This window comes from Pteropus medius, unplaced genomic scaffold (assembly GCF_902729225.1).
Source record: "Pteropus medius unplaced genomic scaffold, Ma_sr-lr_union100, whole genome shotgun sequence".
Lineage (NCBI taxonomy): Eukaryota > Metazoa > Chordata > Mammalia > Chiroptera > Pteropodidae > Pteropus > Pteropus medius.
The window spans coordinates 857,543-885,080 of NW_024350925.1; the positions used below are offsets into that span (position 1 = coordinate 857,543).

Below are 27,538 nucleotides of genomic sequence, written 5' to 3' on the forward strand. Positions count from 1 at the left end.
TGGTTCTAAGCTCTTTCCAGCTGTTTTGTTCTAGGCGAGAGTGGGGTTTCTGGGTTTGATGAATGAGAACTAGGTTCTCGAGCCACCAACAGCATCGTGAGTTCAGGGGGCCTGCAGAGATGCAGGGGCCAGGACTGGGGCCTGCCAAGGGCGGGCTCTTGTTCCTCGCCTGTCCTGCCTAGTGGTGTGCCTCTCCCGGGCTGTGTGACTAGGGTCCCAGCGCTTAGATAGTCACCCGAGTCCAGGGGACCTACCCGTGCCTCACCGCTCCCTTCTCCCCTTGCTACCTGCCTTTGGGGGAGCGCATTGCTTTCTGTTGGTAAACTATAAATTCTCAATGAAAGCTGTGTTACCTGTCCGTCCCCAACTCCCCATGATGGGGACAGAAAGCTGGTGGGGGGGTAGGATTTTTTTCATGGAGAATGGCTGCAATTTTGCAGAGCTCGAGGTAACCCTGAGAGGGGCCCCAAGAAGCCACAGGCACTCGAGTTTTCCCTTTCAGTTTTGAGTAAGTTCTTCCCCAGGAATGGAGGCGGTCGCTGGGCCAGGCAGGGGGTGTGAGGGCAGGCCCGACATGTAGGCTGCTTTCTGCTTCCTTTGCAGGAGATGGCCTGCCTGGAAAGGCGAGTGAGAAGCCGCCTGAGAGGGTGAGGGGGGAGGGGACTGGAGGAGTCCGGTTCCCCTGTAGCCCCGGGAGGGACAGACCCTTCATTTTCCCTCCCAGATGTCACTCTGCGGAGGGTGGTGTGAGCAGCTTCAGGAGGCCTCCTTGTCCGCCCTCCCGCTGAGGGCCGGGCCCAGGGTCCCTACTGCCCCCCCTCCCAGCTCTGCCCCCTCAAACCCCAAGCTGGCGTCAGCGTCCCCCTCCGTGTTTCCAAGGTGCAGAAGAGAAGCGAGCGCGTTAGGCGGGCAGAGCCTCCCAAACCTGAGGTTGTGGATTCCACCGAGAGCAGTGAGTAGGACCTGCGGCGGTGTGACGTGTGACGTGTGACGAGTGGGACCTCCCGGCTCCGCACGGAGTGTGAAGTGCCTCTCTCCGCTCTGGGTTGGCATGGGAACCAGGGGCAGTGGGGGAGACTGAAAACAAGAGCTCCCCGCTTCGAGCCCTGCCTTCCCCTCCACGGTTGATGACGGAGTCACTGAGGGAGAGTGACAGCAGTGGCTTCAGATACCACTGTGACGGCACGAATAAGGGGGGTCCCAGTAGCAGCCGAGCTGCCTGCTGGTCCGGGGGTGGCCAGGGAGCCGGCGCGGTCACCTGTCCTCACGCCGCGCCCCCTCCGCAGTTCCAGTGTCAGACGAGGACTCCGATGCCATGGTAGATGACCCCAACGATGAGGACTTCGTGCCGTTCCGGCCCCGGCGCTCTCCTCGCATGTCCCTGCGCTCCAGCGTGGCACAGAGGGCCGGGCGCTCCGCGGTGGGCACCAAGATGACATGTGCGCACTGCCGGACGCCGCTGCAGAAGGGGCAGACCGCCTACCAGCGCAAGGGCCTGCCCCAGCTCTTCTGCTCCTCGTCCTGTCTGACCACGTTCTCCAAGAAGCCTTCGGGCAAAAAGACCTGTACCTTCTGCAAGAAGTACGCGGGGGCTGGGGGGCGTCCGGGGGCGAGGGACGGGGTGAGGGGAGGGCGGCCCTCGGGCCAGGAGGAGCGCGTGAGGCCGAGACTGTTGGCGAGAGCCCGGCGCAACGGGACCGGGAGGCGGCATGGTGGGTAGGGGTCTGAGAGCCTTCGGCCCTGTGGCCGTGGATCCCAGGGGAGAGGCGGGGGCCGAGGGAACGAGAGGGTGCGACTGAGTGACGTTCAGACGGGTTCCCGCCCGCAGGGAGATCTGGAACACCAAGGACTCGGTGGTGGCGCAGACAGGGTCCGGGGGCTCCTTCCATGAGTTCTGCACGTCCGTCTGCCTCTCCCTGTATGAGGCCCAGCAGCAGCGCCCGATCCCCCAGTCCGGGGACCCCGCCGATGCCACTCGCTGCAGCATTTGCCAGAAGACCGGAGAGGTGAGGAAGCTGGAGGGCGCGCTGATCACGGAGCCTGGCCGGCCCCGGCCCGCCCCCCGCCATCCCCGGGGCTGCAGGGGCCAGGCCCTGCGCAGGCGGGGTGGGGGCGAAAGGCGGCCATCTCGGTGATAGGCAGGGAGCCTATGAAGGATAGAGCTTCTCCAGGATGTGTGCAGCCGGCCTTCCTTGCCTCCCGGGACCTCACCATCGAGTCGGCAGCCCGATGTGCAGGTTGGGGGGTCCCTGGGCGCACTGTGTGCTGCGAAGTTCTAGGGCGAGGTGGGGAGGGCTGTCCTCGCATCGGGGTGGGTGGCGGTGGCCAGGCCCCGGCTCAGGGTGTGCGCGTGTGTGTGTGGCAGGTCCTGCACGAGGTCAGCAATGGCAGCGTGGTGCACCGGCTCTGCAGCGACTCCTGCTTCTCCAAATTCCGGGCCAACAAGGGACTGAAAACCAACTGCTGCGACCAGTGCGGGGCTTACATCTACACCAAGACCGGGAGCCCTGGCCCCGAGCTGCTGTTCCACGAGGGCCAGCAGAAGCGCTTCTGCAACACGAGCTGCTTGGGGGCGTACAAGAAGGTGGGGCCGAGGGAGTAGTGCGCTAGAGGGCTGTGGAAGGGGGCGCGGCTCGCGGTTCTCGGGTGACGAATAAAGGTGCCTGACGGGGCGAGGGCTGGGAGGAATAAAGCGAATAAAGGGGGTTTCGATTGTATCTGTTATGTTTTATTTTTGAAGCTGGCTGGTGGATGCACAGGTCTTTGTTACATCATCATCTATACTTTTTTGTATGCTCGAAATATTTCATGTTTTAAAAATTTTAAAAATAAAAGCGAAGGGACAAACCCAGCCTCAGCCTCTCCTTCCCCATCCTCACAGAAAAACACACGTGTGTACCCATGTGTCTGGTGCAAGACCCTGTGTAAGAACTTTGAGATGCTATCACATGTGGATCGTAATGGCAAGACGAGCTTGTTCTGTTCCCTCTGCTGTACCACCTCTTACAAAGTGAAGCAGGCAGGGCTCACTGGTAGGTGCAAAGCCCTCTTCTCTGAGACCCCTGCTGGCCTCCCTTCTACCCCCCGAACTCCCCTCTTCTAAAGTAACCCCTGCTGCCTGACCTCGACCCAGCCACGTCTTCCCGTGGACTTCCCATTCCAGCTCTGCATCGCCTTACACCTTCTGTGTGCTCTCTCCCTCCTTCTCCCTCTCTCCCTCTCTGTCTTTCCCTCTCGCCCTTCCTCCTTCAGCCCCTCTCGCCCTTCCTCCCTCTCTGTCTATACCCCAGGCCCTCCCCGACCCTGCAGCTTCTGCCGCCGCAGCCTCTCTGACCCCTGTTACTACAACAAGGTCGATCGCACAGTCTACCAGTTCTGCAGCCCCAGCTGCTGGACCAAGTTCCAGGTACTTGAGACCCTGGACGAGGGCTCAGGGGTGTGGCGCCATAGAGAGGGCGAGAGAACGGGGGTAGGTAGGCCTGGGCCTGGGCAGAGCAAGTAACAAGCCCGACTTCCTCTCCCCCTGCGCCGCCTCCCGCCGCCCGCCTCCCGCCGCCCGCCGCAGCCACACACATCTCGCCCCTCCCTGACTTGTGTTCCTTCCCTCCAGCGCACAAGCCCTGAGGGGGGCATTCATCTGAGCTGTCACTACTGCCACAGCCTCTTCAGTGGCAAGCCTGAGGTCTTGGACTGGCAGGTAAGACCCCCACCCTGCCCACATCTTGCCACAGGAGCAGACGTCTGTGCGATGGGGTCCTCGCACTGGGCTGCGGCCAGGCCAGGTTCGGATGTCACGGCTCTCCCCTCCCCGCCTGTGCCCCCAGGACCAGGTGTTCCAGTTCTGCTGCCGGGATTGCTGCGAGGACTTCAAGCGGCTTCGGGGTGTGGTGTCCCAGTGCGAGCACTGCCGGCAGGAGAAACTCCTGCACGAGAAGCTGCGGTTCAGCGGCGTGGAGAAGAGCTTCTGCAGCGAAGGTAGGGACGGGGCCGGGAGGGTGGCGGAGAAACGGGGCCTTGGGGTGCCGCCCGTCCGAGGACCCGGGCTGTCCGCTCAGGATGCTCCACCCCGCCCGTCCTCAGGCTCCGGGCCCGAGAGGCCGTGCGGGAGAGGTTCGGGTCTCACGGCCGTGGAGAGCTCTGTGTCTCTGGACTCTTTGTAGGCTGCGTGCTGCTGTACAAACAGGACTTCACCAAGAAGCTGGGCTTGTGCTGTATCACTTGCACTTACTGCTCCCAGACCTGCCAGCGCGGCGTCACCGAGCAGCTGGACGGCAGCACCTGGGACTTCTGCAGTGAGGACTGTAAGAGCAAGTACCTGCTGTGGTACTGCAAGGTAAGGGGCCGGGCGGCGGGGAGCGCGGGCTGCTGCGCTGCTGCCATCGGCGCGGGGCGATCCCGAGGGAGGGGCTCCGACTGGCCCAGCCTCCAAGGGGAGCAGCGGGGGCTTATCCCGGGCCAGAGGGCCCGGCTCGTGTCGGGGAGGCGGGCCTGACCGTCTCGTCGACACCCGCAGGCTGCCCGATGCCACGCCTGTAAGCGCCAGGGGAAGCTGCTGGAGACCATCCACTGGCGTGGGCAGATCCGTCATTTCTGCAACCAACAGTGTCTGCTGCGCTTCTACAGCCAGCAGAACCAGCCCAACTTGGACACCCAGAGTGGGCCCGAGAGCCTCCTGAACAGTGAGTCCCGGGCAGGGCCTCTCTGCTAGAACTGGCCCGGACGCTTCCAGCCGGGGCCTGGGCCCGCTTCCTCCCTCGCTCTCACGTCATCCCTGGCCAGAGCTTCCAGTCCCGCGCCATCTTTTAGCTTCTGGACCCTGCGGGTACCAGGGGCCTCTGGTTTGAAGGTTCGAGAGTTAGATGTTACTGATTCTCTGTGAAGGAGCTCGTTTTAGGGATGGGGGCCTACTCAGGCAGGGTGGGGCACGGGGGGCTGCGGCCGGTTTTCAGAGAGAAGGAAGTGTCAGTAGAAGCTCTACCTTTAGCGAGACTAAAGACTGCTGTCGTTTCCAGCATCTTACCCTGGTCCCTCTGCCACTCCAGCGGTGCCAGACTCCTGAGGCCATCGAAACGGAAGGTCTCGACTCGTGGGTTATCGGGGAAACTACTCTTTTTCATTCTTCTCGGCAGCCAGGAGCAGAGAAGCTCCTTGGCCACTCCTCCTGGGGCCTAGGGGGACAAAGAGGACAGATTGCAGACTCCCCGGTGTCATGCGTCCTAATGGCGCTCTCTTTGCAAATGGAGAGCCAGTCGTGCAGACGCGGACATTCGTTCGTTTCGATCTGCAGGTCAGTCTCCTGAGTCAAAGCCCCAGACACCCTCGCAAACCAAAGCGGAGAACAGCAATACGGTGAAGACCCCGGAGGAAAATGGGAGTGTGGCCAAGGTCAGGGCGGCAGCCGCGGTGGGGCGGGGCGGGGCGGGAGTCGATGGTCTCAGAGGGGCGTCTAGCGGTTGGCGGCACCCGTGTGCCTTTGTCTCCGCAGATCCCTGTCAAGACCCGATCGGCTGCCACTGCTTCCACCCCTCCGCCACCCCCGCCGCCCCCAGCAACACCCCGCAAAAACAAAGCCGCCATGTGTAAGCCGCTGATGCAGAATCGAGGGGTCTCCTGCAAGGTGGAGATGAAGTCCAAAGGCAGCCAGACAGGTGAGCCCACGACGCCACAGGCCGTGCTCCGTCGTCCTCGGCCTAAGAGCTACACGGAGCCACCTAAGAAAGCTCTTAGGCACAGGGCTGCTTTAGAGCGTTCGAGCTTCGGGGTGACGGGCAAGCATCAGGTCCCGGGTCGGATGGGAGCTGCGTAGCGGGGGCTCTGACAAGACCCCTTCCTGCCCGCAGAAGAGTGGAAGCCCCAGGTGCTCGTGCTGCCCATCCCCGTGCCCATCTTTGTGCCAGTGCCTATGCATCTGTACTGCCAGAAAGTCCCGGTGCCTTTCTCGATGCCCATCCCGGTAAGCGCACCTCCCAGGACGGACACCAGCCTTGCCCCTGACTGCCACCGGCCGTCCTCCGCATCCAGTGCTGTGCTTCTTGGCATTGAGTTGGGATTCATGTCTCCAGGTGCCTGTGCCCATGTTCCTGCCCACCACATTGGAGAGCACAGATAAGATTGTGGAGACCATAGAGGAGCTGAAGGTCAAGATCCCTTCCAACCCCTTGGAGGCCGACATCCTGGCTATGGCAGAAATGATCGCAGAGGCTGAGGAGTTAGACAAGGCCTCGTCTGACCTTTGCGGTACGCCATGCGCTGCGGCTATGGGGGAGCCCGTGCGCTACCGCTCTGTGTCTGCGTGGGGGCGGAGAGTGGCGACCTCATACCTGGCGGGATGGGGGACAGTTGGGGCCCGCCCCTGAAAGCCTGTGACTTCTCTGCTTCCCAGATCTTGTGAGCAACCAGAGTGCAGAGGGGCTTCTGGAAGACTGCGACCTGTTTGGGCCGGCTCGAGACGACGTCTTGGCCATGGCCGTGAAGATGGCCAATGTCTTGGATGAGCCCGGGCAAGACTTGGAGGCGGACTTCCCCAAGAGTGAGTAGGCTTCGATGTGGCCCTCGGTGCGGGAGCATTCGCGCCATCGGAAAAGGCGTGCGTTCCATGTGGCCCTGAGCACGACCCTGACAGTGCTCCCTGCGACCCGACGACAGAAGTCTCCCCCAGGGAGTCGCAGCAGAGATACTGGGACAGGTGCCGGATTTTGCACTTGAGTCTCGTGAGCTTTTTTTCACCGTGGTAAAACCCACAACGTGAAACCCACTATCTAGACCGCGTTGGAGCACGTGCTCCAGTAGTGTGACAAGCACTCCCGTGTGACTTCCTGAGTCGCTGTGCCCCTGAGCGTGTGCTCGGTCCGGGAGGCTCGTCTCGAGTCAAGTGGGCACGTAGCAGGGGTGGCCTGGGAGGACCGTCAGGCTGACATCTTATTATTTTTTAAAGCCTGCAGTACCCGGTGGTCTCCCATCCAAGTGCTAACCAGGCCTGACCCTGCTTAGCCTCTGAGATTGTACGAGATCCCACGCGTTCAGGGTCTATGGCCGTAGACCATGACATCTTAGCAAATGATTCCCTTCTTTGCCCTCTACCAGATCCTTTGGACATTAACCCCAGTGTAGACTTCCTCTTTGACTGTGGCCTGGTAGGGCCCGAGGACGTGTCTACTGAGCAAGACCTTCCCCGAACCATGAGGAAGGTGAGGCCTGGGGCTGCTGTATTTGCAGAAGAGGGATGGAGTCTCAAAGGGCCGGAGGGCGGCGCTTTTGTGGCCAAGTCAGCAGCTTGACTGTCACCTGCCCTGATGACCTCCCTTCGCCACTGCCATGAGCGCTAACGTCCAGCAAACTGCTCTCTCCACAGTTTGCCAGGTCATCAGAGCTGAGCCTGGGGCTCTGTGCTCCAGAAGCTTGCTGTGTGTTCTCATCGGCCCCTTACTGCCCTGGCGGTAAACACTGTCACGCCAGCTTCCACGGTGCCCCTGGCCTCACCTCCGCCACCCTCATCCCTCTTTCCCTCCAGGGTCAAAAGCGGCTGGTGCTTTCCGAGAGCTGTTCCCGGGACTCCATGAGCAGCCAGCCTGGCTGCACCGGGCTTAATTATTCCTACGGTGTCAACGCTTGGAAGTGCTGGGTGCAGTCGAAATATGCCAACGGAGAGACCAGCAAGGCTGATGAGCTGCGCTTTGGCCGTGAGCGCCCCGGGGATGGGGGTGGGGACGGGGCGGGGAGGGTGGAGGTGTCCCATGAGTGTACAGAAGGACTTACCGAGAGGCTTAAGCTATTCTAGGAGTTTCGAGGCTTAGGGCCCTCTTGGTCATTGGTGGTTCGCTCCGGAGCTGGATGTGAGTGACGGCGGAAAGGTTAATGGAGCTAAATGACGTGCTCCGTGCGAAGTTCTGCTGACGGCGCTCACCTCCGCTTCCCGTCACTGCAGCCAAACCCATGCGTATCAAAGAGGACATTCTGGCTTGCTCAGCTGCCGAGCTCAACTATGGTCTGGCCCAGTTTGTGAGAGAGATCACTCGACCCAACGGCGAACGATACGAACCTGACAGTATCTACTACCTGTGTCTCGGCATCCAACAGGTACCCCGGGCGCACCGCTTGTCTTGCCATCACTGTCAGCACAGCAGGCAGGGTCCCGCCAGCAATGATACCGTCCCCGAGCAGGCAGCTTTCCTCCCCATTCCAAGCACGACAAGATGTGTCAATACTCTCCAAAGTCCGAGCTGCATGGCGGCCCTCCCTGCATTCTGTGACGCTCGGACCCTGGGCTTCTCGGGTGGTGGGGTCATGTCCAGTTCCCCGTGGGAGAGGGCGGCCATGCATCATCGGGCAAGGGGTCGGGGCTTGTGAGGACCAGCTGCGACACATGTCCTCCAAGCCCCCACCCCTTCCGGCGAGGCCTCGGCACCCCGGAGTTGCGGGTATACCTAGGGAAGAGTGCCCTGGTCGCCCCAACGATAATTTCCTAATTATCAAGGTCGCCGTGCCCGGGCCTTCGACCCCACTGTCTGTCCTCTAGGACCTGGGATCTGGCTTGATGTGTGTCTCTTTCTTCCTCCAGTACTTGCTGGAAAATAACCGGATGGTGAACATTTTCACGGACCTTTACTACCTGACTTTCGTTCAAGAGCTCAACAAGTCTCTGAGTACCTGGCAGCCCACCCTCCTCCCCAACAGTAAGGGACAGAAACGTAGCGAGCCCTGCGCCCCTTCTGCCATTCTTCAGACACACCGTCCCAAGTCCCGGGCTGCTGGGTGTGCCTCTGTTGACAAAGGGTCTGAGGGCAGGTGCACGTAGCTTCGGGAGTCGGAGCCCTTGTCCTCGAACGCGAGGAGGGACCAAGACTTATGTCTGAAGAGCTGGGACCACACGCGGTGGACTGGGTCGGGAAGGAAAAGAGGAAGGACTTGAGGGGCTCCCCGAGGTTTGCGCCTACCTGCCTGTAACTCGAGGCTGGTGACGGAAGCCCCAAATGCAGGCGGAGACCCTACGAGAAGCCACCCCATCCTACTGGGTCGCGTGGCGGGGTGTCAGGGTTTCACGCAAGATGGTCCCCTGCCGAATGGAGGTGCCCGTGAGCGGGACAGCGGGGAGCAGAAGGGGCCGGGCTTGGGGGGGGCGCCGGTCCCGACCGGCCTGTGCCCTGGATCGTTGCAGATACAGTCTTCTCTCGCGTGGAGGAGGAACACCTGTGGGAGTGCAAGCAGCTGGGCGTCTACTCGCCCTTCGTCCTTCTCAACACCCTCATGTTCTTCAACACAAAGTTTTTCGGGCTGCAGACGGCCGAGGAGCACATGCAGCTGTCCTTCACCAACGTCGTGCGGCAGTCTCGCAAATGCACCACCCCTCGGGGCACCACCAAGGTGGTCAGCATCCGCTACTACGCCCCGGTCCGCCAGAGGAAAGGGCGCGGTACGAGCTCCCCCCACCCGCGCTTTGCTGTCCCCTCTCTGCTGTCCCCTCCCGCGCCTCGCCTTAACTGCCAAGTTGGCCCTCTCCTTTGCCACTAGCTGCCCCATCGTTCGTTCCTGCGTTTGCAGAAAAGGTGAAAGCAGCCCATCCTTTGATCGATGGGCGGTGGCTGTTGCATAAGTGGGAGGTCACCCAGCTGCCTGCTTCCCGCCCTTCGTCATGTCGAGGCCATTTACTGACTTGCCTCCTCTCTTTGAGGGGAGCGGACAGGTGGGGAGCCGTTGGGCGGGTTGGCTGTGGGAGAGAGTTGACAGGGCGAACGGCAGCTTGGTTTCCGTTCTGGCCCTGGAGTCCTGACCCATCTGACTGCGGTCCCCACGGTCCGTTCTCTGGACCCGCGCTTCTACGTGGACTTGGGGGCTGGTGGGCTGGGGCCATGTCGGGTCCTCCACCCCGGAAGGCAAGGCCAATCTCGCAGTCGGCTCTGTTTTGTCCGTTTCCTTGTGACCTCCGGAGGTCACCCTGCGGGAGCGCGCAAGGCGACACGTTAGCCGCGCGAACCGGGGGGGACTGTAGAGCGAGACCCCCCCGCAGGACGCTGGCCGGTGTGGGCGACTGACCGATGCTTCTGCCTTTACTTCTTCATGCAACTGTGCCGTGTGTCCCGAGGCCTTCCCCGTGCCCCGCACTGTGCACCGGGAGGCGGCTCGTCGAGGCTGCCGTTAACGAGCCCGGGTCCTTTGCCTTCTGCAGACACAGGTCCCGGGAAACGGAAGCGAGAAGACGAAGCCCCCATCTTAGAGCAGCGCGAGAACCGCATGAACCCCCTCCGCTGCCCTGTCAAGTTCTACGAATTCTATCTGTCAAAATGGTGAGTTGGCAGGTGCGCGGGGCCGGTGCGTCAGCACGGGTCACCCCTGGACCCTCCCTCGGTACTGATCTGTCTCCTACCGTTGCAGCCCCGAAAGCCTGCGGACTCGCAACGATGTGTTCTACCTGCAGCCTGAGCGGTCCTGCATCGCCGAGTCGCCCCTCTGGTACTCCGTGATCCCCATGGACCGAAGCATGTTGGAGAGTATGCTCAATCGCATCCTGGCCGTGCGCGAGATTTACGAGGAGCTGGGTCGTCCTGGGGAGGAAGACCTGGACTGAGCACTTGTGTCGTCCGTATCCATCCTTCACACCAATGTCTGGCCTGTGGCCACGTCCCGCGGGGCGACGGGCCCCAGAACCAATGCTACTCATCCCGAAGGGCCCTGGCCGCCCTTCTCTACTCATCCATTCCCCGCCTTCCCTCGGAACCCCTGGCTTTTACCGTCTTCCGTACCACTTGACAACCACGGGGCCCAGCCCTCTGTGCTTGGGGGCTGGCCTCCCGGTGATGGGCAAAACCCGGCTAGGCCATTTTCTTTATGCTTCGGAGGAAAGCCCTTCTCGCAGGGCCAGACTCTGGATGGAGAGTTACTAGCTCTGGTGATCCTGTTAGCGTGGGCTTCGCGGCCCGCGCCATGTAGGTAAAGCCCCTTGTTCCCAGGTTCGGCCAAGGGAGGAACCCAGCTGCCTTGTCTGCCCCGCGCCCACCCCTTTCTCTCCTGTCGCCCAGCACCGCGCGAAAGGGTCTCGTACGAAAGGTGTGAAAGAAACTCCGAAAGTAACGAGGGGACCACTTACCTAGAACGCAGAGCTTTGACACTCTTCCTCTCCGTAAAATAACCGGTTGTTGGAACCCCCTCGCCACCGCGTCCCCCCGCCCGCCGCAAGCACCAGCCCTGGGTGCCGCAGCTTAGAAAGCTTCCAGACGCTTCTGTTCCTCCAAGGCAGAGAATGACTCCAAGTGTGGGGAGCAGACTCCTGTCCCCTTGGTTTATGTGTTCGTCCCTCTCTGCCATCTTAGGTTGGCATGAGCCACGTGTCAACATGCTTAGCGCCCCCTCTGTAATCGCCTCCCTTTACTTCAGTGGACACAGTTCCCAAGGCAAAAACCACCTTCTGACTTGGGTTGGGGCTGGGTTCCCCACTGTTCTCCCCCATCGTCAGAGCCAGGCCAAGCCTGTGGGGGACCCCGGGTCATGCAGGATGGGGTCTGTGGTCAGAGGCTAGCTCAGCAGCTGTGGGCACGGGTCTTTCCCCCGCTGCCTACATCTCTCTTCCCCATCTTGCCTTCGTAGTTCCAGAAAATTCTTAGCGTCCGGCAAAGGGGGTGCCCAGTTCTTTCCCTGTTGGCTTTGCTGTTCCCCAGCCTCCTTTTTGTGTTTTTATAACTGTCACCAGTTTAGCCACTGTTTAAATTGTACATATTGTTCTGAGGTGCCTGGCCTGTCCCTTCAGTGAGCCATGCCCGCCCTTGTGTTGTAGTGAGAAGCTGTTGTCACGACTAACCTTCTGTCTCTGGAATTGTTTGTTTCAAATAAAGAGTTAAAATTGTCTTTGGCCTTTTCCTGGGGAGGGAGAGCGGTGTTCGGGGGCGGCGAGGGACAACTTCTGATCTCTCAGCTGGAGAATTCTTTGTATCCACCTCGCCGAATGAATCCACTAGGAACATGGTGTTTTTTACAACAGGTTTCCGAACACTTACGGGAAAAAATCCATTCCGCGGCTCTCTGTTAAGGACCTACTATGTTTAAGGACCTAGATTACGTGCTCCAGAGAACGCACAGATTCATTCGGCCCGGAACCCTGTCCCCAGCAGACTCCCAGGCTGGAGAGGACACAGGCGGAATGAAATACGCAGCGCTGTGGGAGTATACGCGGGAATAAGGGACTCGGTTCAAGTTTATAGCAACGTTACATGCGTGTTCTCTGAGTGACGGAGGCGGCATCTGCCCTGGGCCACGAGAAGTGGGAAGGATTGAGGACCGGCATAATCTAAGGCTGAGATTTTCCAATCGGGAATGACAGGATCAGATCCGTCGATTCGGGGTGGACATGCCTAGAGCCCCGTGAAAGTGGGGAGATCAGTGAAAGGCTAAGAGATTCTGTGGGCCTCAGTGGGGTGTGGGGATAGAGAAGGAAAAGAGAGAAGATGGATTCAAATGAGTTGCAGACACTTTGAAGGTCAAGTCTGCAGGATCTGGGGGAGGGAAGCATTGTGCACGAAGCATGACTCCCAGGTTTTGATTGGGAGAGAGATGCCTTTAACCAAGTTGGAAAATGGACAGTGTCTTTTTTGTTTCTGTTTTGGCTGATGAGTGGGGGCTAAGAAGAACTGGGTAACGAGTCGAGGGTTCGATCACGCTGGGTTTGAGCCTCCATCGAAACATCCACGCGGTGGGCCACGTGACATGGCATAGCAGAAAGAACACCCACGCTTGACTTTTTAATCATAGTTCTGCCACTAAAACTTGGGCAAGCCTACCTTCTCGAGCCTCACCTAAAAATACGCATCGATATTCCGCCCTGACTTTCTCACAGAGTCGATGCAAAGGTCAGATGAGAAAATGCAAGTAGCAGTCGGAAATGTGGGTCCGAGACAAGGTATGTATTTTCTGTCCAGCTTCATGGATACACGATTGACATATGACATCGCCTAAGTTTAAAGTGCGCGCCGTGTGGATTTGATACATTTAAGCTCTGCAACTTTCGAGTATACAGCGCAGTACTGTAACTTAGTCACCATGCTGTACGCCAACTCCTCACAACTTATTGAGCTGGTAACTGGAAGTTCGTACCCTCTGACCAACGCGTCCCCATTCAATCTACATCCCCCAGCCCCTGGCAACCGCTGTTTGACTCTTTGTTTCTATGAGTTCAGTTTCTTCAGATCCCACACATAAGTTAGATCAGTACTTGTCTTTTTCTGTTTGACTCGTTTCACTTAACATAGTGCATGAGGTATCAATTTAGAAATCATCTGCAAAGCTCTGGGAGTGGACAAGATCTCTCGGGGGGCGGGGAGAAGTAGAGGGCAAAAATGGTACCTTCCAGCATGTCTCCAGTTAGCCAGAGGAAAGAACCGAGAGCAGGAAGCAGAGAGCCCCAAACCTGCCAGACGCTAAAGGTAGAAGCACCTGATGGAAAGCTGTCCTCATATCACAGGCCAAGGTGAAGTCTATTTAATTTGTCTTTTCTCCCCTCGTCAACAGGGCCCCCAAACACCTGGCTCTCTCACTGCCTTCCCGTGATGGAACTGAGAGGCATCTGGTGTCATTTGCTCAATTACATTTCTACTCCACGCTCAATCTTGTACTAGCCAGTAGGGATATAAAGATGACTAAGGACCTGGGGTCTGCTCTCGAGAAGTCCCCAGTCTGACAGGGAGAACAAGGGCTGGGACCAGGGCAGGGCAGACAGGGTACCGAAGGTGCCGAGTATAAGAAGGCAGACGCTGCCACGGTCGTGCAAGTCCAGGGCGATGTCTGCGCAACCCTGAGGTGCTTCAGCTGCCTCGCCCTGGTCCTGACCCCGGAGAAGACTCACGTGGCAATAAAATGACCCACTGCTACTCATTGTCGCCCAGCGAATCGAGAGCACAGAAGTGACATGGGAGGTGAGTTCGTTAGGGACTGGCGCGCACAAGGACGGGATGGGACAGGAGCATCTTTGGGGAAGGATGGTCGGGTGAGCAGCGCTGGGAGGCGGTGTCGGGAAAACGGGCGTCAGGTTGCGGAAGGCGTTTACTGTGATGCACAGCTCTGCTAGGGTGACCGGCCATCTGCGTTTGCCCAGGACCTCCCCAGTGTTAACAATGAAAGTCCGACATCCCGGGAAAGCCGTCAGTCCTGGCAAACTGGAGTAGTCACGCTTTATCCTCGAAGGGTTTTCACAAAGAATCGGCAGGATGTGATTCATGTCATAAGGTGACTCTAGCATGTCTGGGTGACGTGGAGGAGAACCGGGTGCCGAAGAAACCGAGGAGGCCAGTGGCGGGGAGGCAGCGGCATAGACATGGTTCGGCGCTTGACCTTAGGCCAAGGTGGTAACGAGTTCCAGTTCTCCGGCTCAGCCCCTGCCTTCCTAGCTGTGTGGCCCGGGCAAGCTACTTAACCTATGTGGGCCTCAGTTTCTCCATTTCTAAATGGGGACGATAACGGCGCTCGCCTCAACGGATGGTGAGGACTAACGGCTCCTGTTTAAGCACAGCGCCCGGCATACAGCAAGCGCTTAATAAACGTTAGCGGCTGTTATCCACATTACCACTTATGAGACCACCGCCAGGCTGGAAGGAAGGCACATGATGTGCCGAAGGAAAGCAGCTGAGGAGGAAAGAGACTTGAGAAAGATTTGGGGAGCCACGTTACCAGACCTCGCGTGTCGTGTCGGCTAATCGATTAAACTTTATTGTGCATGACTTTCCGTTGGCATAAATTCCCCAAGGCATCTGCATTTCAAGACTTTTATCTCTAAGTGTGAAACGAAGGGCTTTGTCCCTGGAAGGGAAGGTCAAGGGTCAAGGAGAGATGGCTGGAAAACCAACTGCACCTTTGAGACTCCTAAGGTTAGGGGTGAGAAATGGCGGCGGTTTCAAAAGCTTGTCTTGATTTTAGGTTACCATAGGTCGACATCTTAATTCTGGCTCTGCAGCTTTAAGCTGTGCAACCTTTGGACATATTAGTTATCCGCCCTGAACCTCCATCTCCTCATCTACAGGTGTGGGTATGATAATGACTACCGTGCCATTACTGAGATCATGTATGTGAGGGCTGAACCTGGCACCAAATCCGGTCCGTACCCCATGCTCCAAAACAGTCCCCTTTCCTTTCGTGCACCGAGATGATTTCTAAGTCTGACAATAAAGTTTCGGACTACGTTATGATCGAGACACATCCTTTTCATTAACATCACATTAGGAATTAAGACGCCCTTCACGGCCATCTTCCCGCTTATGTACACAGATGCAGTCATATGTGCCGCGACATATGTATGCAAACATATTGCTTACTTAAGCACACACACATGGCGATTGACAACTAGACAGTCAAGAAAGCATGTTGATTAGGTGTGATCGAGAGTTTAGCTCGGCGTTTGAGACACCTGGCGAGTAGCTGGAGGATGGGACGGATAGCGAGACGGACAGAGCTTACTATCAACCAGACGGCGCTGATCCAAGGGCTTTACCTACAACTGATGCGTTTAATCCTCGCTATCGTAGGTACCGTCATTATCTTTGTGTGACAGATGAGGAAACCGAGGCACGGAGTGGCCGAGTAACCGGGCTAAAGTCACACAGGTAGGAAGCAGACCATGCTCTTAGTCACTATGCCATCCTGACTTTTCAGAGAGGCTTTAATCTGGACAAAAGTCGGTCGCCATCCCGTGCAAATTACCCTCTCTCCCTGGAGTCTACTGTCGAATCACTGCCCTCCCTTCCACGATTTGCCATCGGCCTTCACGTATCTATTTGTGCAAAGATCTGCCCTGCCCTGGATCTTGTCAAGATCTGCACAGTCTGCCTATAGTTATAGACAGAATTGCCTGTAAGTCTAGAAGGAGATAACTCTGAAGTCACGAGGGTTTCTATATGTCATAGCTGAGAGTTCGAAGTCCTGCGCAACCTACTTTGTCCATCTCACCTCCTACCTCTTCCGAGATGCTGAACCTGTGCACACGCTTACGTCCTCTTCCCTGTTGCCCTCGATCCAACAGGCTAAGCACCTCCTATGTGTTAAGGATACGCAAGTAATTACCACGCAATTCGATAAGAAACACAATATACTGCGGGAATTCGGGACGGGGATGGGGGAGCAGTCCTTGCTGAGGGACTGGGTGTCCAGGGGAGAGGGGAGGAGACAGAGTTGAAAGCTCCACATGGGAAATGACATTCGAGCTGGGTCTTGAATGATCAAGTGTCTGCCAGTCAGGGGAGGGGAGGGAAATGCACCAAATTATCTTTGCCTCCTACATCCCTTATTATTCCTTCTGCCACTGTCCTAGCCCACCTGGGCTGTTGCGACAGCTCCGTAACTGGTCATTCTGCCTCTTCTCTTTTCCAAGCCAATCGACTCTCCGTGTGACTGCCGAGGTCAGCTCCCAAACCGCAGCCTGAGACTAGCACTCCCCCCACTCAAAACCCTTAATGGTTTCCACCACCTATAGGACAGTCTTAACCCCTTACGGTGCATGGCAGGCCCATCATAAGCTGGCCATAGTTTACCTTTCTCACCTTTCCACTAGCCATTTCACCGCTTGAATCCTCTACAGCAGATTATTAGTCTAACTCTGAAGACAAAATCACGTCCTTTCGGATGTGGGTTTTTCGCCTGCTTTATGCTCCTTCCCTAGAATGGCCCAATCCTTTTGCCACCTGACAGGTTCAGCCTGGCCTCAAATCAAAGGGAGCCCAGCTTGGTGGGTATTATAGCACCTTCTCTACCACAGGTTAGGGCTGGCGTTCCCCTCCAGCTGCCACTGTGCGCGCCCAGGCTATCTGATTGGGCATCTAAATCAGTTCGTGGTTGCCATGCCAATTCTCTATGGATACTGCAGCCTGCTTTGAAATCCCAACTCAGCTGGCTGGGGCCTTGCCTACCTCTCGTAGTTCAGATAGTCCCCTCGTCCAGGAGCTGACTCTGTCCCTTTGCCCCCAGCTCCTGCTAGTTCTGAAGACACATATGTCTGAAAGACCGTAAACTTCCCTAAAAGCACCGGTACCATGCGACAGAGCGTGTAAGAAGTTCCTGTTATTAGGCCTTTTCCGCCCCCAGATCAGACCCCTGGAATAGTGACCCCTTAGATGGATCGTGAGCAAGAGGAATTCGCAACATCTCTTGGCCTCGCTATTCAGGGGGCTGTCTGTCCCCTAGCAGAGCCAATTTCTTTCCACTAGGCCCAGCCCCTCTGAAGCAGCCTCATCCTTCTCCGGCTTGTCTTAGGTTTCAGCATGGCCTAAGGCTGTGGTCTCGGAGCTGCAGATGCTATCTTACGTCACTTTACAGTTTGTTTTTATCTTTTATGTTTCTCACTTTACAGTTTAGAAACAGGTTTGAATACCGCTTTGATTCTCACACAAGCCCCACGAAAGAGGTAGAGAGGTTATTATCAACCCAATGCTGCAGATGAGGAAACTGAGACAGAAGTAGTAAATGAAGACCCAAATCTCTCGATCGCAATGTCCTCTACTGGGTGGCAGGTACTCAGCCTCATTTGCCACCTGTTTCTTTCTTGCATTCTTTTGACTGAGCCTCAAATAAGAAAGTCAGTCCTGGGGTGAGTCTGACTCACCCTGCTCCCTCCCCTCAAGCTTCCTTTGGCCTGCTCCCATCTGGTTCACAGGACCCGAAAGTAAGTGTCCTCCCTTTGGCCGTAGCGCCCAGCCCGGGTAGCTTTATTGTCCCACCACTGCCCCCTGGAGAGGAAAGCCTTGATCTGGAGTTGGAGCCTCTCTCTGAGGGGGATTCATAGAATCTTTTGAAGAGAAACTAGATTTCGGAGGTGATGATGGATTTAGCATCTCTGTGTGCTGTAGGCACGAGGTTCCTTTGTGGAATCGCGATGGAAATTTCAAAAGAATATCTTTCTCTTGATGGCCTTTTCGACGGAGGGGAGATGCTCTGCGTGCGTCGCGTGTCGTGTTGTGTTGTGGGTGGAGAGGGGATGCGTTTCAAGAAGAAAAGGAATCTCCTCCACCATGAGGGGGTGGGACCTCTCCCCTGACAGGGTATGATGTCGGTTTCTAAGGAGAAAGGAAATTTCCTGCAGGAAAGGAATGTCTGTCTTTTGAGAGAGGGGAAACTCTGTGTCGGGGGTTGCTGAGTGTGGGGGAAAGGAATACTTACCCGCTCCTTTTCTTTCCAAAGGAGAAAGCTCCTTGAATGAGGAAAAATTCCATGTCTTCTGTTTGAAGGAGAAAGACTGTGGAGAATAGTCTGATAAGATTATGTCTGCTTTTCTCTTCCTTTCTGACATAGTTCCCACACGGAGTCACTGCACTCGGGCAGGGAGTGGCAGAGAATTTTTTATTCTGCTAGGAGGTAGGAAAGCAGAGGAGAGAAATCTTTTCTAGGGGAAACTTTCACTCTGAGGGGCCATTGGGGAGGGCAGTGATCTGAGAAGGGGAGACCCCATGAGGCTGGGGGGAGGTGTCTTTTCAGAATCCCAGAAGAGGCAGCTTAGGAGATGTGCGAAGCCAGCCCTGTCGGCTCACGAAGAAACTGAGGCTTGAGGGAGGGAATGCCTTGCTAATAAGTGACAGAAGCAGGACCTGAACACAGCTTTGGCAAGTTCCACCCTGGGGCTTTTCCCACCAGCCGCTGACAGAGGGAGGGGAGGCTACCTGCTGCTCTGGAGTGTGATGCCATGAAATGTTTGACCTCTGGTGGAGACATCTCTGGGAAGGAAAGTAGGGAGGAGGGGAGAATCAGGGGCTAGGTGCAAAGGAAAGGGGTCAAGTTCATTGTGCAATGGGTATTAGTTAGCAGCGAATGCTGGATTTCAAGGGAGGAAGGGGGCTACTCCTCCCAGGGGTGCAGGGGTGGGGGCCTCACCAAGGTACGAAGAGAAGGTGTGCTAGCTACTCCCAGAAATTTCTCTACCATTTCCTGTTTCTCCAGAGGGAGTCGTCGTTGTAATCTTTTTAAAATCAGAAGGGGCCCAAAGAAACTTTTGGAGGTAATGTAAATGTTTTCTGGTATATCGTGGCCATGTTTATAAAACTACACATAATTACCAAAACTCAATAAACTGTACACTTCAAGTGGCTTCAAAAATAAAATCGGGATGGAGGTAAGTGAATTAGATCCCAATAAAGCGCTATTAAAATGGAGGGGGCGCGCGAAAAAAAAACCAAAATAATAAAAAAAAAAAAACGGGAAAGAATATTAAGAGTCTGCTTTTCGCAAGCAGATCCTACCTCTTTAACCCATTCCTTTCTTGATCAGCAAAAAGCCAAGGCCGGCTCGGCCAGGGGGAGGTCAGAGGTTGCAGGAAAGAGAACTCGACAAACACACAAGCCACCTCTTCGTTTACTGTAAAATCCTGTTTAATGTGTAATGTGTCAGGCAGAGAGAGGCTTTGGGACTTGAGGCGAAGGCAGCACTGACCAACCCCCACTCCAATTCATCCGCCTGCTTCTCTCTCCCTCCCTAAATCCTCCACCCTAGACCTGTCCTCCTTTCCCTGAGGCCTGGCGGCAAGTGCTCTCGCTCCTTCTCCTGCTCCCTCCCTCCTCCACCCACAGGTCCGCAGCACCCTCCCTCCGCTCCACTCGCCCATGTCCCTCCCCAGTGGTGGGACTCCAGAAATAGGGTATGTGACAGCACAGGGTTAAGAGCAGCTTCTGAACTGGAGAAGCCGTCAGAGCCTCCTAACCCCCCAATAACCTGGAGTACTGTCGTGGAGTGTCCCCCGGCTCCCCACCCCTTCGGCGCCTGGCGGGAGCCCCTGGAGGAATGGAAGCAGTGAGGGGGTGGGTTTGGCTGCAGTGTTCCCTGGCAGCCAGGGGAGAAGGAGGGGCAGGCCCGGGGCAGGTGAGGGCTGGATGGGAGGTTGCCTGGTTCCTGGCATCAGCAGGCTGAGCAGCGGTCGCCCTTGTCAGCCATCCCGGCCCCGGTGCTGGGTCTGCGTCGCAGGATGTCTTTCAGGGAGCCATCCTGCTCGCTCAGCAGCTTGTTGATCTCATTCTGCTTGTATTCGGGTGACAGACGGTGGCCGAAGCCCGAGCCCTTTCGGGAGGTCGGATTGGAGCGGCGCCGGGCTCGGCGGGTGCAGGCCCGGATGATGAGGTACACCAGCTCCGCCACGTTGAGGATGATGCAGATGCCAGAGGCGGCCAGCATGAAGACGGTGAAGACGGTTTTCTCGGTGGGGCGGGACACGAAGCAGTCCACTGTGTTGGGGCAAGGGTAGGCCTCACACTTGACGAGCCGCACCATGGCGTAGCCAGGGTAGAGCAGGTAAAAGACGTACATGAAGGCGGCCTCGAACAGCAGGCGGAAGACCACGCTGATGACATAGGTCCACCACAGTGTCCCTGAGATGTGGAACTTGTGCCTCTTCACCTCCTCCATGTGGAGGGGATCGCCATGGCCCTCGAGGCGCAGCATCTTCTTTTCTACGTGCTGCTGGTGAGCCACGTGCATGGCCACGAGGAGAGTCGGGGTGGAGACCATGATGAGCTGCAGAGACCACAGTCGCACGTGGGAAATGGGGAAGAACTCGTCGTAGCACACGCTGTTGCAGCCGGGCTGCAGGGTGTTGCAGATGAAGGAAGACTTCTCATCACCCCACACGCTCTCCGCAGCCACCACCAGCACCATGATTCTGAAGATGAAGATGACCGAGAGCCACACGCGGCCGATGGCGGTAGAATGTCGGTTCACGCCGCTGAGCAAGGTGTACAGACCCGTCCAGTTCATCCTGCCTCATTCACACCTGCAAGACGAGCCACAGAGCAAGCCGTCAGAGGGCCGGGACACAAGGCAGGGCGCCACAGCACCGAACGACACCCCGTTCGGCCCTTCCGAGAGCCAGCGACAGGGTGGGAGAAAGGGTACTCATAGCTTGCGTGATCACCCTGTCCCGTGCCAGCCGCTGCTCGTCCCCCTCACTTGACTTGACCTCCCTGAGCCCCATCTCCCTTCTTCGCTTTCATCCAATGTTGTTTCTTGTCCGGCCCCTTCTTCTACCAGGCTCGTCTTCCGCCCTCTGCCATTCTCTGCTCCTCGTCCCCCCGGCTCCTCAACTCTGGCCCCGGGGCAAACCCAACCAAGCCCTATTACCTTGGGGAGCGCCTATCCCTGAGGCCACCCAGACAGGTCCCCTATGGTCTCATGTCTGTCCCGGGGGAGTGGGCCCTGGGTCCACGCCTGCGTCCCAATTCATCGCCGCCCGGTGCTGAGGAGTCATATGCTGCTTTATACCCAGCGTCTGCACAATGGGACCTTTGTGGGGCTCTGAACAACGCCCTTTAGAATTCAGATCAAACGCGCTGACTTCCGCCCACCCTACACACAGAGCACTTGTGTCCCAGCGCCGGACACCCAGCCTGCACCCACCTGTTCTGTGCCCGCCCGGTCCATCGCCGGCACCCGCCCAACAGTCCCACCAGGTGCGCGGAAGAGGGGACCGGAGGGGACCAGGAGGCTCTGGGCTGAGGCCCTTCCCCACGACCCTACTGGAAACTCAGCATCCGCTCGATTTTTCCTTGGCTTAGATCCCCTCTAGGGAACGGGGCAGGAAAGGGAGCTCATATTTGTCAAGCCAGGGACCCCGTTAGGCGTTTTCCCACGTATTCTTTCTTTTGCCCCTCTTGGCCATCCTCTAAGGACAGTTACCCAGGTCTTTCCAGATGAGGAAGCTGCAGCTCAGAGAAGTGGTCGCTCACTCGAGAGTTGGATGAAACACAAAAGGATGTGAAGCAGAAATCTAAGCTCTTCCCACAGTATATTCTTGCGCTTACAGGTGGGCACAGGGGAGCACAAGCGAGAAGGAGACAGGCCGAGGTAAGCGAGCCAGCAGCAAGTCAGGCGGCTTTGGGTCGGAATCCTGGTTCTGCACTAATGCGACCTTGGGCTGTGACAGAACTTCTTTGAGCCTGATGCTCATCCCGAAATGGCAGTGATCCCTGGGTTATTGTGAGGTTCAGTGAAGCCACCGGCGCGTCCTCAGCCCGGCTCCACTGCCATGGCCGCTGACTGAGGGCAGTGAGGACGTCATCAGGAAGAGGAAACAGTGCCGCTTTTAAAATAAGTGGCTGCCAACCCACACACATGTCTGTTTTTTTTTATCCCCAGTGCTGTTGCTGACTTATAGTGTCCCTGTGAAATGAAACAGACAGTTCCGCTGCTGCCCTGCCCCCAATGTCAAGTGTACGTTGTGACCTCCTGGTTTCCTCAGCTTGCCAGTTCCTCCAGGGAAGAAGTTCCCCTCTCTTCCTCAGGCAGGCAAGAAGCCTCCCCCGACCTCCCACCACTTCTGCCATTAAGTTTGAAGGAAATGCCCCCAGCACAGGGGCAGTGGCAGAAGCCCCGTGTCTAGTTCTGGGTGCTCCTCTCTGTCGCAGGGGGAAAGGGCGAGGTATCAGCATCTGGAAAAGCTGGGGCATGGGACGGAAGAAACTAGGGGATGAAGGGGGCGGCCCACGGGACGCAGATTACTTCTCTGAACAACATTTCCTCTTTTAATATTAAAAAAAAGCCTTAGTGGGTCCAAGCCGTGGGCCTAAAGCAACGTGGCGAAGCGGGGACACGGGCACCGTAGCATTTCGAAGGCAGAGCTACTATAAGAGGCGGCACGGTCAGCTGTCAGGAAAGGCTTCGTCCGGGGAGACGTTAGATTCAAAAACATGTGGTCACGGAGCATGACTAAGAAAAATCATTTACTGAGCACCTGCTGTGCGCCAGACCCTTGCACACACGCTATCTCACAGAAAACTCACAACAACCCCGTGAGGTAGGTATTTTTAATCCTCATGTCACAGATTAGGGAACTAAGATAAACAAAAGGTGAAGGCATCTGTCCAAGGGTCATAAGCGTTACCTACTTAGTACGTGACCGAGCTGGGATTTGAGCCAAGTAAAGTGGACTCCACAGTTCATACTCTTTCTCATAAGCTCTACCACCTTGGCTGGAATTAGAATTTTTCTTTCTGTGTCTTTAGAGGTTCAGAACTGCTCAGGCTTTTATGCTCCTCCAGCCCTTCTTCCTTTCCTATCAAATGACAACTCCGTCCCTGTCCTTCTTCCCCAGGGCCTTCCGCTGGCTGATTTGTTCTTTTCCCTTCCTTAGCTTTCTTGCGCCGCTTCCTCAAACCCAGAGCAAGTTGGGGCTGTTCCCTTCTCTCTGCCTGGGTGCTCCACGGACAGCTCGGCCACCCCCGAGTTTCCAGGTGCTTATAGCTTTCAGCCTCTCGCCTTCTTGAGCCCACTGGGACATGACCAGTAGCTCCTTTGGGCCCCCCCCCGAGGACCCTTGTGTGGGCACTGGGATAATTTCCGCTCCCCCCTTCGGAAGGAGCACTGATCCCTATGTCAACATCAAGGGTTTCATTTGAACTTCCACCATGCGGACTCTGATCTTGCGGACCTAAAACTTTGTGACTTCAAGCCAAGTTCAGGTATTGATATTCTCCGTATTGCTCCAGACATGTCTAATTAGACGAGGCTTCCCTGGCCGTGGCAGATTCCGACCTCGCCCTGTGATTCAGATGTGCCCAAGCACAGTTCGAAATCGGGACATCACCCTTCGTCCTCACAACGCTCTCGTAATATTATCTCCATTTTTCGGACAAGGAAGCTGAGTCTTGGAGAAGTGAAATAGCTTGCCTCAATGGTGACTGCACTGCTCCTAAATGGTAGACTCAAGTTTCAAGCTTATTTTCCTCTGACCTCAAAGCCTTTGGCAGCCTGTCTTCCTTTCTAAGGACTTCGCATTCTAACTGAGACCGGGCCCGCAACTCAAAAACTTGAACTCCTTCCCACACGTGTGCACGTGTGCGGGTGCGTGCGCGCGCACGCACACGTGCTCATGCACACAGGCACAGACACGTTCACCGAGTCCATCTATTTCTTCCAACTACAGGGGATCCTTGTGTTTTTTGGTTGGGGAGACAGGGGCCTGGCTGGGCTGGATGAGGTTAAACTCAGCCTCAGACTCCCCTCCCCCTCCCCCACTCACAGGCGGCCTCTGGCCAGGAGGGGACACGGGGCTACCTTTCAGACTCCCTTCGGAATTCACCAGTTTGGCATGGCTAAGGCCCAATCCCTCCATCCTGCGATTCCACGGCCCCTCGGTCACCGCACTTGTCCCCTCCGCCCTGCCATATGTATTCCGTGGCCAGGCTTGGGTCAGAACCAGGGTAGCTCGTTCTAATTTTCTCCTTTTCTTGCTCCATCACGGTCTTCTCATAGAGCCCCTGCTAATGTCAGCTCCCTTGCTGACTGTTCGACCTATACCTTCTTTCGCCTCCATCAGCTACCAAACTTCCTATTGCTCTCTCCTTGGGCTCATTAGAATAGCCACCACTCGTGGAATGTTTACTGTGTGCCGGAGCTGTATGTTCACTAAGTCCACGTCACGGCAGCCCTGTGAGCTGCGGGTTATTGTCTTCAGTCCACAAATAAGGCAAAGGGGCCTCAAAGAAAAGGACGGACTCATCGCACAGCTGCTAAGGAAGGGTAGGAGCTCAGATTGACACACACGTCGGTCCCTCACCGAAGCCTGCGTTCTTTCCCCATTGCTCTGCCGCGTCCTCGCCTATACTCTGTTTCTTCAAACCCCTCTTCCTTGTATCTGTTCTCTCTCGCTCACCTCGTTTTCGAAGTCCATGCAGTCTGGCCATGCCATTCCTAACAGCTGGAACAGCTTTCAAACAGCTGGAAGGCCACCCCGCCTTTGTATCTCCAAAGCATCAATTACTCCAAGCTCCGCTTGGGTCTGCCTGCCTTCCTCAAGAAGAGGAACGCGGGCTCTCAAATCCCAGCCCCGCTGGCTGGCCCTCCGTGCCCACTGAGTGCCCTGTATTCGTCTGTCCACAGCCCCCATGTCGGTTGCATGTCCGGCTTACCTTCTAATCAAGGAAGGAAAATAGCACCTGGCAGTGCCAAACAGTCCTACTGAACCATAACCCTGATGGCGGGAAACGATCAGTGAGCCAAGGAGATGAACTTGGCCACCTGTGCCTAGGGGGCCCCTCAAGTCTTCTTGAGAACTCGGCCCTGTGGGGACAAGGAGAATCCTTGGCTGGGGAAAAAGACTGAGAGGAGGAGCGACTTGGAGTCTGGAAAGAGAATAAGAGTTGGGAGCTATGAAGAGAGGCTCGGCGACACGGGCACCTGGCAGGAGTGGCCTCAACCCAGCTCAGAGGGAAGCGCAGGAAGGATCTACGTGGCCGAATGCTGAGCTCAAGAGAAGGTAAGATCCGGGACTCTCCCCAGCCCCAATTTCTGTGCCCGTGTGCCATACAGCACCCCCCTGGTCCACCTCCCTCAGCCCCCGGCTTCCTCACCTGGCTGCTGCTGCCCTTTCTCGGGGAATGTCTGCAAGCATGTCTGCACTATGCCACCAGGTACTGTCAGCCAAGCCCAGGGGAGGGACAAAGAGCCCAGAGCTGGAGCCAGATATGGCCCACAGCCCAAGAGGAACCAGACAAACATTAACCAGCCCCACCTCCTCTCACATACAATTATTAAAGAAGATTGATCTCCCGAGCTCCCAATGGATTTGGAGAGACAAATCACATAGCCTGGAATTCTGCCCTGTCGAGGGAGAGAGGCATCATTGTCACTCACGTGCCCATGTTCAGTCCATCTCATCTGGGAGCCCGAACCCGGGCTCATCCAGAGCTCTCAGCCTTCCCCCAACCCCTGGACATAGGTAGACTCCATGAGTGGGCAAGGTGCAGAGAGGCCTCCTGTGTCTCCTTCCATTCCTTACAGCTCGCAACCTCTAAAATGAGTTGACTCCGGGGAGGAAAAAAGCCATGGGCAGTGCTTACTGGCACCTTGAGGTCGCATCAGGGGACGACAGTTTCCCCAACATGGCGGTTCCAAGGTACTCTTTGGCTCTCTCCTTACCGTCCGTGCCCTGAGCAGCTGACAATAGACTGAAGCATTTCCAGTCCCATCCCAGAACCCCAGAACTTCTTCTAAAATTGCCTTCTACCCTCGGGGCCAAGGTAGTTGGACTACGAAGTGTATCGTGTGCAGCACAGACCTTGGCAATTATTAAGGTAAACAGAGAATGTCAACCATTAACTGTGGGATCAGTTCAGTTTGAAGGAAGGCTTACCTGAGGACCCTGCTAATTCTGTGGTCCGAATGGCAGCCAAGAAATATGCGAAGGCAGTAGAAGCCAGTCCCCCTGCCTTCTGCTGTCCACCCCACCCAGGCTCACTGCCAGAGAGAGCCAGAGCCTCGACTTCCCTTGGCCAAACCCAGGCACATGGATGCATCAATCGATACGTCTTTACTGGACACCTACTGGGTACTCAGTACTGGATGCGTGCTGGGGGCAGGTGGCAGAAGAGGAGAAACATCCCAACTGTTCTTAAAGAATTTATTAAGACAAGGAGTAGATAAGAACAAGACTCAAGAAGTTACCATGAAAAATATCAGTATATGTTTAGTTATGTGGTTCTGACTTTGCAGAGGGCGTTCAAAGAAAAGGGAGAGTGAATTGAACTGATCGAGGAAGGCTTCCTAGAGCAAGTGAGGCTTGATTGGAGAAGTCAAGGATGGGTAGGAATTGCAAAGTAAGACTAGCATCCCAGGGAGGAGGAACAGCGCGAGCAGAGACACAGAGCTGGGAATGAGTGGGGCATGTCTGGGACACAAAAAGGAGGCAGGACTGTGTTGAGTGACCGTGCAAGGTTCTGCCAGTCAGCTAAGGGGCTCAGAGTACGAAGGACATTTAAAGTCAGGTAAAGAATTCCTTTGGTGAGTTTCCGGTAAACCCGGTACAAGGCAAAGCTGAGCTAGACATCAGGGGGGACAGGCCGAATGCCATCACGTGGCACTTGGCAATTCCTGCCGAGAGCACAAGTTGGAGTGGAGAAAGAGGAGTAGCATTTTTTGAGTACTTAATGTGACAAAGGCAACATAGAAAGACTTTGCGAGTATTACTTTATTTGATCTTTGAAATAATCCTATATAGTAAGCGTGTTTGAATTTTCCCATGTTACAGGGGAATTAAGGCACACGGAGGTTAAGTGACACAACAGAGGTCACCCAGCTAGTAAGTCCCAGAGCTAGATTTGATCCCAGGCAGACTGGCTTCAAAACTTGTTTCTCTACATCATAGCCGATGAGCTCTACAGGTCCCATTGGGAATCTGAGTAAGAGTCAGTCCTTGACCCCATACGTAGATAGGAGATGCTACAGAGCATTCAGACGTAGGAGAGGAGGGTAGGTTTCATGGAAGAGGCAGAGTTTGGCTGGTCCGGTCTGCGAGAAGATAGAAGGCCAAGCCTTCCAGGTGACAGGAAGCTGTGAGACGTGTTTAAGGAATGGTGGGCAGACCTGTTTGACCAGAAGAGAGAGCTCCCACAGCAGAGCTCCTGGGAAGGGAAACTACAGGTCAATATCACTGTGTACTCACTGTTCCCTGCAGTTCCGGCAGAGTTTCTCTAGGATACTTGCAGTTCTAGGCTATAGGAAGTCTATCTGAGTAGTTTGTAGCTGTAAAAAAAAAAAAATACCGTTGCTAGAATCGACTTGTCCTTTGCCTGTTTACTGTTACCTGAACACATTTTCTGGAAGG

General features: G+C 56.2%; 2 protein-coding genes across 11 annotated transcripts in view; one reads left to right on the forward strand and one right to left on the reverse strand.

Annotated features, from left to right (window-relative positions):
• ZMYM3 (zinc finger MYM-type containing 3) overlaps positions 1-11,834 on the forward strand; it is a 15,799-nt gene extending 3,965 nt beyond the window's left edge. For 3 of the 8 annotated variants that reach the window (XM_039841703.1, XM_039841702.1, XM_039841704.1), the window contains exons 6-25: positions 1,811-2,006; positions 2,366-2,584; positions 2,882-3,032; positions 3,291-3,406; positions 3,611-3,697; positions 3,825-3,975; positions 4,161-4,333; positions 4,514-4,679; positions 5,288-5,385; positions 5,486-5,648; positions 5,841-5,953; positions 6,063-6,237; positions 6,383-6,529; positions 7,084-7,187; positions 7,511-7,679; positions 7,925-8,076; positions 8,558-8,672; positions 9,155-9,409; positions 10,163-10,280; positions 10,369-11,834. In XM_039841703.1, the coding sequence (XP_039697637.1) occupies positions 1,811-2,006; positions 2,366-2,584; positions 2,882-3,032; positions 3,291-3,406; positions 3,611-3,697; positions 3,825-3,975; positions 4,161-4,333; positions 4,514-4,679; positions 5,288-5,385; positions 5,486-5,648; positions 5,841-5,953; positions 6,063-6,237; positions 6,383-6,529; positions 7,084-7,187; positions 7,511-7,679; positions 7,925-8,076; positions 8,558-8,672; positions 9,155-9,409; positions 10,163-10,280; positions 10,369-10,561 (3,061 nt within the window). In that variant the 3' untranslated portion in view covers positions 10,562-11,834. Of the gene's footprint in view, positions 1-477; positions 648-879; positions 953-1,286; positions 1,582-1,810; positions 2,007-2,365; positions 2,585-2,881; positions 3,033-3,290; positions 3,407-3,610; positions 3,698-3,824; positions 3,976-4,160; positions 4,334-4,513; positions 4,680-5,287; positions 5,386-5,485; positions 5,649-5,840; positions 5,954-6,062; positions 6,238-6,382; positions 6,530-7,083; positions 7,188-7,510; positions 7,680-7,924; positions 8,077-8,557; positions 8,673-9,154; positions 9,410-10,162; positions 10,281-10,368 lie in introns of those variants that run through there. The other 5 variants (XM_039841705.1, XM_039841706.1, XM_039841709.1 and 2 more) reach the window with 4 other exon arrangements.
• Positions 11,835-19,289: 7,455 nt separating this feature from the next.
• On the reverse strand, positions 19,290-25,718 carry GJB1 (gap junction protein beta 1). 3 transcript variants are annotated; one of them, XM_039841712.1, is made up of 3 exons: positions 25,570-25,718; positions 19,725-20,713; positions 19,290-19,689 (listed from the first exon to the last, which is right to left on the reverse strand). In XM_039841712.1, exon 2 carries the CDS (start codon positions 20,695-20,697, stop codon positions 19,846-19,848), a length of 852 nt encoding a protein of 283 aa, XP_039697646.1. In that variant the 5' UTR covers positions 20,698-20,713; positions 25,570-25,718; the 3' UTR covers positions 19,290-19,689; positions 19,725-19,845. The 3 variants fall into 3 exon arrangements, with proteins under 3 accessions (XP_039697646.1, XP_039697645.1, XP_039697647.1); XM_039841711.1 differs by lacking the exon at positions 25,570-25,718 and adding an exon at positions 25,287-25,417; XM_039841713.1 differs by lacking the exon at positions 25,570-25,718 and adding an exon at positions 21,616-21,763.
• Between the last annotated feature and the right edge of the window lie 1,820 nt (positions 25,719-27,538).

What these genes read in the sequence shown, in the direction of transcription:
- GJB1 (XM_039841712.1), bottom strand. Translation starts at nt 20,697, where the DNA reads ATGAACTGGACGGGTCTGTACACCTTGCTCAGCGGCGTGAACCGACAT.